This window comes from Podarcis bocagei (genome assembly GCF_964188305.1).
Source record: "Podarcis bocagei genome assembly, chromosome: 11".
Taxonomy (NCBI): Eukaryota; Metazoa; Chordata; class Lepidosauria; order Squamata; family Lacertidae; genus Podarcis; species Podarcis bocagei.
Genome location: NC_138136.1, coordinates 49,161,738 through 49,176,246, shown reverse-complemented (window position 1 = coordinate 49,176,246; position 14,509 = coordinate 49,161,738). Strand labels below are relative to the sequence as shown.

The 14,509-nt window shown below is 43.5% G+C and overlaps 1 protein-coding gene across 2 annotated transcripts in view; it reads left to right on the top strand.

The window, feature by feature from the left end:
- TARS1 (threonyl-tRNA synthetase 1) overlaps window positions 1-14,509 on the top strand; it is a 215,234-nt gene that overhangs the window by 191,071 nt on the left and 9,654 nt on the right. The window contains exons 1-10 of one of the 2 annotated variants that reach the window (XM_081212843.1): window positions 4,541-4,736; window positions 6,690-6,770; window positions 7,958-8,148; window positions 8,715-8,838; window positions 10,056-10,177; window positions 10,496-10,613; window positions 11,735-11,799; window positions 11,886-11,964; window positions 12,765-12,911; window positions 13,910-14,008. In XM_081212843.1, the coding sequence (XP_081068969.1) occupies window positions 4,713-4,736; window positions 6,690-6,770; window positions 7,958-8,148; window positions 8,715-8,838; window positions 10,056-10,177; window positions 10,496-10,613; window positions 11,735-11,799; window positions 11,886-11,964; window positions 12,765-12,911; window positions 13,910-14,008 (1,050 nt within the window). In that variant the 5' untranslated portion in view covers window positions 4,541-4,712. Of the gene's footprint in view, window positions 1-4,540; window positions 4,737-6,689; window positions 6,771-7,957; window positions 8,149-8,714; window positions 8,839-10,055; window positions 10,178-10,495; window positions 10,614-11,734; window positions 11,800-11,885; window positions 11,965-12,764; window positions 12,912-13,909; window positions 14,009-14,509 lie in introns of those variants that run through there. The other variant, XM_081212842.1, reaches the window with a different exon arrangement.

The following is a 14,509-nucleotide window of genomic DNA, read 5'->3' as shown; positions in this document are numbered from 1 at the left end:
GCCTGGTTGTTTTTCCAGGCCGGTTGCCATGGAAACCCGACTGGTTCCCATGAGAGTTCAGCAGTTTGACCTTGGCAACATCCTGCCTTGCCTCTCTACTCCGGTGGGGGCAATCTCGACGCAGATGTCCCGCTGCATTACACAAGTAGCAACGACGAACTCCAGTGGAAAAACACTGCCTGGGGCTCCTCCCAGCTGGCCTGGCCCTCCTTCTTCTGGAAAAGCACTCCTTGCCAGATCCACCCCCCTTGAACTGCCGCTTCATTCCAGCAGGTTCGGTGGAAAACTTTTCAAACTTGCCTTTGGAACTTTCCGCCCCCCCGACTTGCTCACTAGCACTCCTTGAGGCTAACTTGTCAGGAACAGGGACTGCAGCCATCTCTAGGCTCTTAGCTTCTATTTGCCCTTGGCCTCCTGCTGAGCCTTCACACAGACGTTTCAGCACATGCCAAGCCTCACACGCAGATTCAACGCCCTCCAGGTGATGTTGCAAATTAGCATGCACACCTGCTCTCAACATGCAGATCTCAGCTCTCATAGCTTTCTCCCTCTGCATCTTCTCCTCCAGAGAAACAGACTTTAGCTTTCCTGCATCTCTGTCCACCAGTTGCACTGGTTCCCTCTGGGTAATGTCCCAAACTTCCGTGGCCATGAACCACGCCCTCACCCTTTTTGTCCAGGTATTCCACGCTTGGACGGTGAGTTCCTCAAGCTGTTCAAACGGAGCTTGAATCACCTCCTGGCCATCTGCCATCTTCCCCTGTTCTCCCGACGCCCCAAGCTGTACTCACAGAAATCACCAGCTCCCCTGGCGTGGAGAAACGATTCCTCGCTGCTCTTAGCTCCTTGGCTCCACAGCAACACAGGCACTCTCTGCGTCTTGCAGCTTGCTTGTTTGCCTCCGCCTCCTGCCGTGCTCCTCTGCTCGACACCGCAGATCAAAGCTTTTCCGCAGCCTCCCGTGACAGGTTTACAAGCGATGATTTAGGACATCCATAACCTATGGCAGTTTGTTATCAGCCGTGACTCCCGCTAATTGATTTACGAACCTCGATTAGCGATTTTATGGTGCCCGGCACACTTCCGCTCGCAGCTCTTCTTCACGGCTCAGCAGAGTTTCGCACAGCGGTGTAAAACTGTCACGCAGGCTCGATTCAGCTTCCAGACAAACACACAGAGTCCAGGTTTGTCTATTTACAGCTTTTATTCCGATATTTCTCAGGAATTTCCAGGACTATTTGCAGCCATGCCAAAACTGCATCTGTTCCCCACAGAACATAAAGTGGGACTGGCAAACTTTGCCCAAACTCCTCCCAAGCTTCTAAAATTGACGTCAGAATGGTGTGGCATCATGGGAAGAACTTAACCTGTTAAGTTCCAACTCCAACAAAAACCAAGTCATCCGCAAAAGCTTTCAGTTTATATTGTTTCGCTCCGACCCGTATTCCTTGTACCTGCCGGTCCTTCCTAATCATATTCAGCAACACCTCCAGGACCGAGATAAATAATAAAGGGGATAGGGGGCACCCCTGTCGTGTTCCTTTTTCAATATGGAACTCTTCTGTCACCACATTATTCACTATCAACTTAGCTTTTTGTTCTGAATAAATTGCTTCTATTCCATTTTCAAACCCCCGTCCCACTCCCATCCCTTCCAAGTTTTTCTTCATAAACTTCCAAGAAATATTGTCAAAGGCCTTCTCTGCATCAATGAATATTAACACTGCTTTGGTGTTAATATTTGTTTGCAAAAGTTCCAGAATGTCAATAATGTTCCTGGTATTGTCAAACAAATGCCTGCCTGGAAGAAAGCCTGCTTGGTCCTTATGAATTACTTCATTTAGTACTTTTTAAAATCTATTTGCCAAAATGTCTGCAAATATTTTGTAATCCACATTTAGGAGTGAGATGGGACGGTAGTTCTTAAGTTGAGTCTTTTCAGTTTCCACTTTGGGTATCAATGTGATGAATGCTTCTTTCCACGTTTCTGGTGCCCTCCCTCCCCCCATAATCTGGTTACAAACCTCCATTAATGGTTGTATCAGGTAGTCTTTTAACGGTTTTAATGGTTGTATCAGGTAGTCTGTTGTTGTTGTTGTTGTTGTTGTTGTTGTTGTTGTTGTTGTTGTTGTTGTTGCTGCTGCTGCTGCTGCTGCTGCTGCTGCTGCTGTTATCATCCGTCTGTCTCAAGAGACAATAGAGTGCACCTCTGAGGATGACGTCTAACTGTTGTGTTAGCAGGACTTAAGTAATCTCCCAGGACATGGTGGTTCTGGGCTGCCCAGATGACAAGACCCACCGCTTTCAGCCTCCCTGATGTGGTGCAAAGGAAAGCAGAGCATTATGTTTGGCACCAGCTTGGCTGCAGGAGTTGCCAGAAGGAGGCATACAAGGCACCATCCAGCTGTTTTAGGGACTTCACTCTGGATTTGTGTAAGGTTTACTCCTTAGCCTTTTCTTCACCCAAAGATAAGAACAGCAGAGGTTTAGGATCAGAGTTTTCCTTCTCCTAGATGGGCCACCTTCCCAGGTTTACAAGCCTCACCTGCCCCATGTGCAGAAACCACCTTTCAAACTATGGGGACGCTATTGGTCTGTTCCGCTCAATCCGCCAGAGCCTGTCTTTGCATGCATAATTTCTTTTTAATTTTCCATTATTTTTTTAATTAAATCTGCAAAATTAATCTATTTAACAAGAAACAAAATAAAATGAGTTATAATGGACTATTTTGAAAAGTTTCTTTTTATAGATAGCATAGTGTGTAGACTTTGTTTTAAATACTATGAACTGGATTTAATTAATGAAAAACTAAGATTTAATTAAAGTGTTTATGATTAGCTAGTACAGCTAATTACTTAAAACAATACAAGTGTCTGATAGAATTGTAGTGTTTCATATTGTGCTTTTTTCAGTATGTTATTTGTTAGTATGGTATGTATGCTTGTGTTTTTATATTGTAAATCATCCTGTGATCCTTGGATGAAGGGCGGTATAGAAATTTAATAAAATAAATAAACATTATCTTGCTTTTCATGTTTTCATATTGTTGCAAACCGCTGTGAATGATACAGCAGTATATATATTGGACTGCAGCTGCTATGAGCCCCAGCCAGCATTTCATATATATATATATATATATGTAAAGGTAAAGGCACCCCTGACCATTAGGTCCAGTCGTGACCGACTCTGTGGCTGCGGCGCTCATCTCGCTTTACTGCCCGAGGGAGCCGGCGTACAGCTTCCAGGTCATGTGGCCAGCATGAATAAGCTGCTTCTGGCGAACCAGAGCAGAGCATGGAAACGCCGTTTACCTTCCCGCCAGAGCGGTACCTATTTATCTACTTGCACTCTGACGTGCTTTCGAACTGCTAGGTTGGCAGGAGCAGGGACCGAGCAACGGGAGCTCACCCCATTGTGGGGATTCGAACTGCCGACCTTCTGATCGGCAAGTCCTAGGCTCTGTGGTTTGACCCACAGCGCCACCTGCGTCCCACACACACACACACACACACACACACACACACATATTAAAGAAATACAGTGGTATCTCAGGTTAAGTACTTAATTCGTTCCAGAGGTCCGTTCTTAACCTGAAACTGTTCTTAACCTGAAGCACCACTTTAGCTAATGGGGCCTCCTGCTGCCGCCGAAGCACAATTTCTGTTCTCATCCTGAAGCGAAGTTCTTAACCCGAGGTACTATTTCTGGGTTAGTGGAGTCTGTAACCTGAAGCGTATGTACCGGTAACCTGAAGCGTATGTAACCCGAGGTACTACTGTACTGGCTGGGGCTCATGACAGCTGCAGTCCAATAGTGTTCAGAGAGCCACAGGTTTTTCCGGTCCTTGATTTAAGTTAAGTTAAAAAAAATAAAAAATCACAGCTATCTGCTAATCATTCTAGTTGCAGACAGACCAGACACAAATTCTGACTTGCCAGCCACTTTCATACCAGATAAAATACATGGCAAAAAGTGGAGCACATTAGGAACCAGCCACTCTATGCAGGGCCTGTGATATCATTGGACCAGTGTGACAGACTTCAGAGGGGCACAGTAGTGACCTTTGAAAGGGCACGTTTTTATATAGATTAGTTTTTGTTACATCTTTATATTCTGAAGTTTTATCATTTTTGAAGTCATGCATACCATATCCGTATGTATGAAAAAGACCGTACAGTTGGTTGGAAATCTATGTAACATATACATAAAAAGTGAAAATGCATTTAATTTAGAAAATAAATTTAGCAGTTTCAAGTGCTTTTGATTTTTTTCCTAACACACACCTGTTTTGTTTTGTTTTTAAAATTGAAGTTAGCAATTTTGGAGAGGGGAGGGGGGATGCATTTTTTTCTGCCTGGGGACAAAGAACAGCCCGGCACCGGCACTGACTCCACCTGACCCCGGATTTCTGAAATGGGATCCCTTGAGAGAGCGACCGAGCGGGCGCGCTCAACGGCCAAGCCGCGTCCCCGCTCTCTCGCCTCTCGGAGCGAGCAGCTTCCGCTTTCGCTCCCGGGGATCGCCATCCTTCGCGCTCCGCCCCGCGCCCCGGCCTGGGCGGGCCCGGGAAGCACGTTTTGCGGCGCGTTGCATCAGCTGCCGGGGCCTGCGCGATTGAAACCAGCCCGGCTGAGTTCGCTGGCTGCCGCTGCTATTGGGCTCCTCGCCGCTTCGGAGGGAAGAACCGGCTCAGCCTGTGCAAGGAAGGAAGATGGAGACGGCGGCAGATGAACAGGTAAGGGGGCTCCAGCTTTGCGCCCAGCCTCCATGGGGAGGCTGGCTGGAGGCAGCACCCGCCCTCGGTGCCTCCAGACTTAAAAGGAGGCCTCGCCTTGGGCTCTTTTTCTCTTTCTTTCAAAGAAGCTTCTCCAGGGAGTCCCGGCTGGGTTTGTAACGTGAGGACGCTGCTTGCGCGCACGGCCACTTTTACGCAGCGCCCTTGGCTGCGAAATCCTTTGGCGTGTCGCCTCCTTTCATATTATAACTGACCCCCCCCCATACGTAGAAATGAAATAATTTGCCCCCCCCCCCTGGTTCTCTCGCACTCACCCCTTGCTGGAATACAAGGCCCTCTTTGTAGGGACCTCCTGACACCCGCCTGTAATGTGTGAAGCGCCATACACGTGGGCAGTATAGTGTTACGTGGACTCTCGGGAAGTCGCCATGCAAATGTCAGCGAGGATGTTGTAGTTCGAAGGCCAGCATTAGTCACAGCTGCCGCCACGCCACCCTTATTCCCGAATCATGCTGGGTGCTTGTCTTTTAATTATTTTCTCTATTAAAAAACAAAATCTGCTTGGTATTCCTCCAAGGAGCTCGGAGTGTTGTGTATAGATAGGGGTCATTCAATACAGAATGGTAATTGCTGTTTCGTTTCCTCTCCAAGGTAGGGCAGCCCTTCCCGTAAAGCAAGTGGCATCTAGAAACAAAAAAGTTGCCTCATACAGAGTCAGGCCATTGGTTCATCTAGTACTGTTGACACAGGCTGGCAGCAATTCTGAGTTTCAAATGAGGGGAATTCCTAGCTCTGATTAGAAATTATGGGAATTGAACTAGGGACATTGTGCAGGCACAGCAGGTGCTCTTCCTCTGCTATGGACCTTTAAATATCTATTTTTTTAAAATGAAAAAAGAGAGGAAGTGCTTTTCATTAATTTCAAACAAACTGGACTGTTTATTTTTAAAATCCTTGCCACTATCCTTATTTTTGCGGTGTCCAGTTTTCTTGTTTTACTTTAGTTTTGTGAACTGTCCTGAGATCTCTCCTACAGAGCAATCTGGAGACCTGATAAATCAGTCAAAAAACAGCCACAGGCTGCATCTTGATGTACAAAGGCAATATGCTCATCTGATCACCAGGTGCCTCCATCTTGATATTTCTGGGTTGCTTGGCTGCTCCTGGGCATAGAATGCCAGCCTAGATGGCCTCCTACTGCCCAAGTTTATTAGGAAGTGTGAATACAGAACACTTCACCATGGTGGCAGCTTTTGATTAACCCATCTGCAGTTCCAAATTGTGAGTATAAAAGAATAATAAAAATGGATCGAAGTACAACAGGCCTGTGTTGAAAGCCCCCTCAGTACATTCACTCATTGACAGTGGTTGTCAACTTTTAGAGATAAGGGCTCATGCCCTGTTTGTGCACCAGCCAGGAGTGCCAATAGGCTACAGTCACAAATTGTTTTGGGATTCCTGCTTGTAACTTGGCAGAATTGGATCACCTGGTGAGTAGTCCTCAACACTTTCAGGTTTGGCAATGCAAGGTCCCTGGGTAACAGTTTGTGCATTGGCATCACCTGTGCTTTCTGAGGAAAGAACGGCTGTGTTTCTGCCCTTTTCTTCAAAAAGAAGCTTGCAGGCCAAGGGGTGCAGTGCCAAAGGGAGCCTCCCACCTTGACAACTGCGTAGCTAAGCATTTTGACTCCCCCAAAGTAGGAGTTGGTTGTTTATTATTATTATTAATCTTACTTTCTTTTAGCTTAATAAGAGGGTTGTTAATAACAGAAATGGATTTGAGATTCCGGTGCAGCTAAAATGTCTAATTATCCTGAATGTATTCACACTAAAGTTACAGAAATTCCTCTGCTGTTCTTACCATTTCTAAACAGAATACTGATTTTTTCTAGCAAGATTAATGATGACACTTTTTGAAACAAGTGCCTTGGTGGTTTTCTTTTATTCTTCTAGATCATTGCTGGGGGAGAGAAGAAGAAAGAACCAGGAAAGAAGAAGAACAAGGAGGGAACTGGTGATGGTGGGTGCTTGGAGGTAAGCCTCTACTTCATGTTTCACAACAACGGTGTGGGCAACTGGTGGTCCTCTAGATGTTGTTTGACTACAGCTCCCATTATTCCTGACCGTTGACTGTGGTTCCTGGGGCTGATGAGAGCCCAGCAACATCCCACCTCTGTACTTAAACTATTTACACCCTGACCTGGAGCATATTTACTTGGGAAGTAAGTTGTCCTGATTTTTCCATGCAATTTATTTCTGAATAGGTGTGCCCTTAAAACTCCCCCCCCCCCAGGGTTTTCTCACAGTTTGAGTTCGGAGGGATGCAAAAGCAAGGTACACCCTCCAGCTCTCTTGCCCCTTCTGTCAATCAACCTTTTCTGATAACAGACCTCTCTCTGTACTATAGGCAGGGTGCTCCAAGAAGGCACCTGTAGATAATTTGGTCTTTATGGCGCAACCTCTAAAAGTCTTATCTACATGTGGATCCAGGTATACATACAAACATCTCCCTGTAACATAGAAGCATTATGGGGCTTAGTTGAGATGTGCTGGAGGTTGCTCAGAGGCCTGAAGGGATGTGTGATCTGGCCAGCTAGGGTTATATTTGGGGTGGTTGGGTAGGAACATAAAAACAGCCTGGGTGGGTCAGACCCAAATGTCTCCCCAGTCCATAACTTTGTTTGCAACAGTGGCTGGACTTAGGCCTCTGGGATGTATTCAAGCAGAGCATGGAGGCAAAGGTTTTTGCTTTTTAACCCCCTCCCCCAAATATTTGGTATTCATATGTATGCTGCTTTTCAATATGCAGATTCTATTTTGTTATAACAAGCTAGAGTAAAATAATATGTTGACTTAGAGCTATTCTGGATGGTTTCTGAGACTCTGAATAAAAGTATGCTTACTAAGGTTTTGTGCAACTGCTTTATTAATGGCATGGTTACTTTTGAAGTACATTAACTATTTTAGATGAACTTTGAAGTACAGTGGTACCTACGGTTATGAGTGGGATCCGTTCTGGATGCCCAGCCGTATCCTGAAGATTTTGTAACCGGAGGACCGCTTCTGAGCTCGCGCGAGCAGCAAACCCACCTCTGGTTTTGCCACATTCGCAACCCGAAGATTACGTCACCTGAAGGTTATGTAACCCGAGGGTCCACTGTAGTTAATAAGACTAGTTTCCACAAAACTCCTTTTTCTCCACCTTTCCTTTTTGCATGCAGCTGAGTCAGTTGCCTGACTACATCAACCCACGACTAGAAATGTATCATAAACTGAAAGCAGAACATGACGCGCTTATGGCAGAACGAGCTGCTAAAGAAAGCCGACCCATTAAAGTTACCTTACCTGATGGCAAGCAAGTTGATGCTGAATCCTGGAAGACAACGCCGTACCAAATTGCCTGTGGAATCAGGTGAGCTTTCTCTTGGAGTACAGCGTTTCTTATTTGGGTATTTAATCCATAATAGTGTGCTAACCCCCCTCTCCTCTGCTTTTATTCTTCTTTCTTTCTCTAAAATTGTATTTGATATTTTCAAAAGCGATTTATTATAGGAATAAGCTTATTGTGAAGCTGCTTGCTTCATTGAGGTATATTAAAGTGATTGCACACACACACACACACACACACACACACGTTGGCAGTAGTTCTATGCTACTTCATGTAGGTAACTGTTAGTCGCTGGATAATAATTTTGAATTAAACTCAGGAAATTATATACCTTACAAAAATCTTCTCTTGAGCAAAAGAGCTTGATCCACTAAACACACACACACACACACACACACACACACTGATACCAGGTTTTTATATCTTGAAAAATAATCTTAGAATAGCCCTGGTAGGATTAGGAAGTTGGTTCATTGCTTATGGGAGTGCACATTCGGAGAAGTGATCAGTTGTAACTCATGTGCTATTGAAGTATATCTGTTGTTTCTTGCTGTATACAGACAGCTTATTATAATATTTTGCCTTTTTAGTCAAGGTTTGGCCGACAACACGGTTATTGCTCGAGTGAACAAAATGGTTTGGGATCTAGATCGTCCTTTGGAGGCAGACTGCTCCTTGGAACTGCTAAAGTTTGATGATGATGAAGCAAAAGCGGTAATCTACTATTTATAAACTGCCCATTAAGGAAGGAAGGCTTTAAAAGAGAATACCTGGACTGGGTTTAATTTTTAAGAATAATTTCTTCAACATCTCAGGCAATTGATGTTTCAATTGATGAGCATTCTGCACTCAACATATAGTTTTCTAAATCTTTCACTGAGCAACAATGTCTGGCGCCCTGTCATCACCTGCTGTTCAGTTTCTCTGAGCTTTAAAACCATTTTCATTGTTCTGAAAAGTAGGTTTTGTTTGAGGGCATGTGTAAAGGGACTCTCCAGAGTGGGACAATTGTCCAAATTATGTTGAAACGTATGGTCTAGTGGTCAGTGTTGGACTTTGACCGAGGAGACCAGTCCCCACTCAGCCATGAAGCTTGCTGGGTGACTTGGGGCCACTCACTGACTCTTAGCCTAACCTCCCTTACAAGGTTGTTGTAGTGATTAAATGAGGAAGTGGAGAACAAAGAGTTCCACCGTGAGCATTTTGGAGAAAAGATGGGATATAAAATGAATGATATTGGGGTGATAGCTCAGAGCAGATGTATTGAAATCAACGGACTAAAATTTACATCACTTGAGTTTAATGAATCTATTCACTATCACTAGCGTTGGATATTCTTTCAATAATCTTCAATTTTTTAAAAAAAACTTGGGAAATCACTCTTTATTAAGATAGAGATTAGCACAGAGTTTAGTGTTTTTGGAAGAATTAATTATGCCAAGTAATACAAAAAGGGAGGGACGCGGGTGGCGCTGTGGGTTAAACCACAGAGCCTAGGACTTACCGATCAGAAGGTCGGTAGTTCGAATCCCCGTGATAGGGTGAGCTCCTGTTGATCGGTCCCTGCTCCTGCCAACCTAGCAGTTCGAAAGCACGTCAAAGTGCAAGTAGATAAATAGGTACCACTCCGGCGGGAAGGTAAATGGCATTTCCGTGCGCTACTCTGGTTCGCCAGAAGTGACTTAGTCATGCTGGCCACATGACCCGGAAGCTGTACGCCGGCTCCCTCGGCCAGTAAAGCGAGATGAGCGCCGCAACCCCAGAGTTGGTCACGACAGGACCTAATGGTCAGGGGTCCTTTAATACAAAAAGGGGAGCAGAAGATTTAAATGTTTACACATTGTAACTCTTGGACTACTGTGGAAAAGGAAGATGTTAGATGATGGCAGCCCAGGAGTCTGAGCTCCCTCTCTTTCTCCCCCTCTTGCTAGGTGTATTGGCACTCAAGTGCCCATATAATGGGTGAAGCCATGGAAAAAGTATACGGTGGCTGCTTGTGTTATGGCCCGCCGATAGAGAATGGGTTTTATTATGACATGTTCCTTGAAGATGGGTAAGTTTTTGCTCTTGTTAAAGTGAAAGTGTCTGGATTGTTCTAGCCTAGGTGAAAGAATACATAAATCCCCCTGGAACATGGATTGAATAAGTCTGTGAATTTAAATCGTTTGCTTTTTTCCTTCATGATGATGTCGGAATGACTGGTAGTGTACATTCTCTGACTCTCTGGTTCCTGTTTGCCTAAAGGCCAGCCTTCTTGGTATGGCAAATTGTGTTTTTGTGATGGAACACGTGGGAATGTAAGAGAGAGATAGACCTCAAGAAAACAACCTGCACATCTTTATTAAAAAATAATAATAATTGTCCACTCTAGGGGTGTCTCTAGCAATGACTTTCCTGGTCTAGAGGCATTATGCAAGAAAATTATGAAAGAGAAGCAAACCTTTGAGCGACTGGAAATTAAGAAGGAAACCTTGCTTGAAATGTTTAAGGTAAGATTTCAGAGCATATGGTTCAAGTCGTCTGTAACTATCACATCTACAACAGCGTTAGCTGTGTGTTCTTTTGCAATTTTTTATCTGGTTATTTGAATGCAGATTATTAATTTACCCACGTCTTATGGTCTTGATGGATGGCAGATTCCATTTCAGCAATCTTAGGTAGATTTTTTTTTTTTCATTAAGCTATTGCCAAATACACCCCCTTCCATTGTGCTGTGGGTACTCTTTTCAAATCAACTGCTTATTGCAGTATTGAATGGTTCAGTTGGGATAATGCTTTGAAACATATACTGTATTTACTAGATTATTACAAAGATTTAAGATGGAAATACGCTACAGAAATCTCAGAATCCTAATCATTCTCCCTTGAACTTCTTTGCTTCTCACTAGTTTACTAATCTCACAATCCAGTACAGTGGTGCCTCGCAAGATGAAATTAATCCGTTCCGCAAGTCTCTTCGTCTTGCGGTTTTTTCGTCTTGCGAAGCACGGCTATTAGCGGCTTAGCAGCTATTAACGGCTTAGCAGCTTTAAGAAAAAGGAAACGAACTCTCAAGACGTTTCGTCTTGTGAAGCAAGCCCATAGGGAAATTCGTCTTGCGGAACGACTCAAAAAAACAGAAAACTCTTTCGTCTTGCGCGTTTTTCGTCTTGCGAGGCATTCGTCTTGCGAGGTACCACTGTATTGGTTTGTGTAAGTCCTATGGTATGAACATATAGGTAAAGAACAGTTTTTTGGCTCATTTTATTATGAATCTTGCAATCCCTAGGCTGGGAATTATGTGCAACTATTGGCTCCTGAGGTTCTGCAGAGTCCTGGCTTCCATTTCTGTTAAGGTCAGACAGAATGGAGATTTCAACTAAGGCTGAAGATTTGCTGAATATTGGATGATGCAGTTGTAGAGCAACCCATATTTTCCTTGAGACATCTTTTAAGATTGTTTGACTTCATGAGACAGAGAAATAAAATTCTTAGTGTCTGTAGAATGACTTTTTGTTTTTATGGTTCCCTTTTGTATGATTTGGCAATATATTACAGGCATATGTAAAGATGCAGTTTGGATCTTAACAGTGGCATAAAATTAACTCCCACTCTTCTGTTTTTCTCAAAGTACAATAAGTTCAAGTGTCGGATCTTGAATGAAAAAGTCAACACTCCAACTACTACTGTATACAGGTAAAAAAATACAAAAATCTGCCAAACCGAGAGCTCCTATAGTGTAACTATTCGGGAGTGTGATTGTTATCCTTGTGTGGTTTTAGGTGTGGCCCTTTGATCGATCTCTGCAGAGGACCTCATGTCAGGCATACTGGTAAAATAAAGGCATTAAAAATACATAAGGTAAGAAATTAAACTATAGTACTATTAAAGTAAGAGTGTAGAAATCTCAGGGCTAATCCTCAGTGGTAGGATTTTCTGGGAGTGTGCCGAGGTTTTAAAATCAGATCAAAAATCAGTTTCATTAATGAAGAATTAATTCATTAGAGTGGTTTTTAGCCAATGTAGATCTCTACAATTCATGCCCATTCTCCTATACTGCACTGCAGATAGGAAGACAAGAAACCTATATACCAGTTTAACTTACCTGAATTGTTTTTGTAAACTGAGTTTTTTTCAAGCAGTGTATAAATTCTATGAAGTAAATAAATTAGATACTATTAAGTTAAAGAGTTTTTTTTTTAAAGGTACCATATTCTCATGCTAGCTATTGAACTCAATGGACTGAAAGAAAATACTTTGGCCCCATTTAAGTTAGCATATATTTCATGTGGCAGTAAAGGCTTTGTAAGTCCCACTGACTTCAGTGAGATTTTTAAGCCCTTCTGCTGCTTTGGTTTTTGTCCATTCTCTTGTCTTTGTGTATTGTGGCCATAGTTGTCAAATGATGGGGCTGCTTTTTGGGGGATGCAGCTTTAGAATATGCAACTATTTGTTTACATTACTTTTTAATATCCTCATCTTCCCCTCCCACTGGTTTTCTCAAGCACAAGAAACTTTAAAGTATCTGAGAATGTAAGAAGTATGTAGGTTCAAAACACAGATCTTACACATAGTGAAGCCTTCCTGAGTAAAGTTTAGAGTTGCCGTTAATAAGCTCTGCAACATCGCTTTGTGGTATTAAACTGTTTCTGTGATTCCAGAATTCTTCTACATATTGGGAAGGGAAGTCTGATATGGAAAGCCTGCAGAGAATTTATGGAATTTCATTCCCAGATCCAAAAATGCTGAAAGAATGGGAGAAGTTCCAAGAGGAGGCGAAAAACAGAGATCACAGAAAAATTGGGCGGGTAAGATTAACATTGGTAGCATGGATTTGAGCTGGTCATAGGAGGAGAGTAAAATTGCTCCTTAATGATTTCGATGTAATAAAATAAATGGTATATTTAATTCTGTAGGCATTATTTCAAAATATTTTTAAAGTATGTATTTATTACTTAAGATGCTGAATATTTAGATGTAGGCATGCATTAACTTTTAGTGTTTGTTTGCTGTACAGACAGCAACCATTTTAGGCATTGTGCGATGTGCAGAGGGGCTGCACATGGAACCCCCATGTGAAAAAACGCCCACGTGAAATGGTTGCTGCCTGTTTTGCAGGGATGGGAAACTTCTGGGCCGTGGCTTCCCAAGCCTTTGAATTGGGCCCATGGCACTCTCCCTATGCCACAGTCCCGCATTGACTCACTTCACTTCCCCGCTGTGTTCTGCTCCCTCCATGAATGCAGCAAAGTGACCATGGACAAACAGAAGGGTTTCATTCTTGGCCGGCTACTCTGATGAAGCAGAGTCCACTATCCCTGCTTTGACAGCGCATTCTTTTCCTGCATTTCGCTTTTCTGAGCTTGGCTGCCTTGCTGTGCCTTGTGAAAGGGGAGCCCCCTTCTTAGCACACAGAGAGCTGGCTGCCTTCCCTTAAGGCTAGCTCACTGCCTTCCCTCGTGAAAGACTCGCCTCTAAAACCTGGTGGAGGCAAATGGAACATGGGGTGAAAAATTAAGCATCCAAAGGCAAATGCCACCAAACCGTTAAACTTTTTTTCCATTCATCATAGTTTCTCTGAATGTTCCTTTTCTTTTTCACGCTGTGGTGGAATAAAACGTCTTCCTACTTATTTTCCGCCTCTTCTGGAGATTGTTCACGTTTTCTTAGAGAAGCTATTTATGTTTTGAAGGCCTGGCTCCTTTTGTGTGATGTTCTAAAATGATGGTTCATTTTGATGTTGCCTAAAGACCTCCGTCACAACTTTAGCACAGGGTGCAAACTGCTTTTTGGTTTCTCTCCCCAGGATCAAGAACTGTTTTTCTTCCATGAACTCAGTCCTGGGAGCTGTTTTTTCTTACCGAAAGGAGCATACATCTATAATACGCTGATAGCATTTATTAGGGTAAGTTTGAGACACACGTCCAGTTCATCTTTGCCAGCAGCCGCCTGTGATCTCTTGGAACAGTGACTTGCGTTTGCACAGAGGCAACGCAAAGGAGAAGATTGCATTGACTGCTTTCAAAGCTCCTATGCGCAGTCTGTTTCATATGAGCCATATAATATAAGTGCTGCTTGCCAGTAAGCCTGCCCTGCCCCACGTTTCCAGAGCAGACCTACACAGCTTTTGCTAGACATGTACAGTGACGTGGCAGTAGCTCGGTAAGTTAACCCTTGTGCTGCCTTCACAAAACAACAACAACAACAACCCAGGTTTATCACACTTTAGCACGATCACTTTGTAGCTGGCAGCAGCATTTGGCTTTGTGGTCACAAGTTGTGAAAGCCTGTATTAAAGCCAAGTATAACAGCAGAAGCAGAGTACAGCCGATCAGCCTCTTGAATTACTCACAAATTATTAACCGTACAAATCATTCATAGATTTAATGGATTTCTATTGATTTTG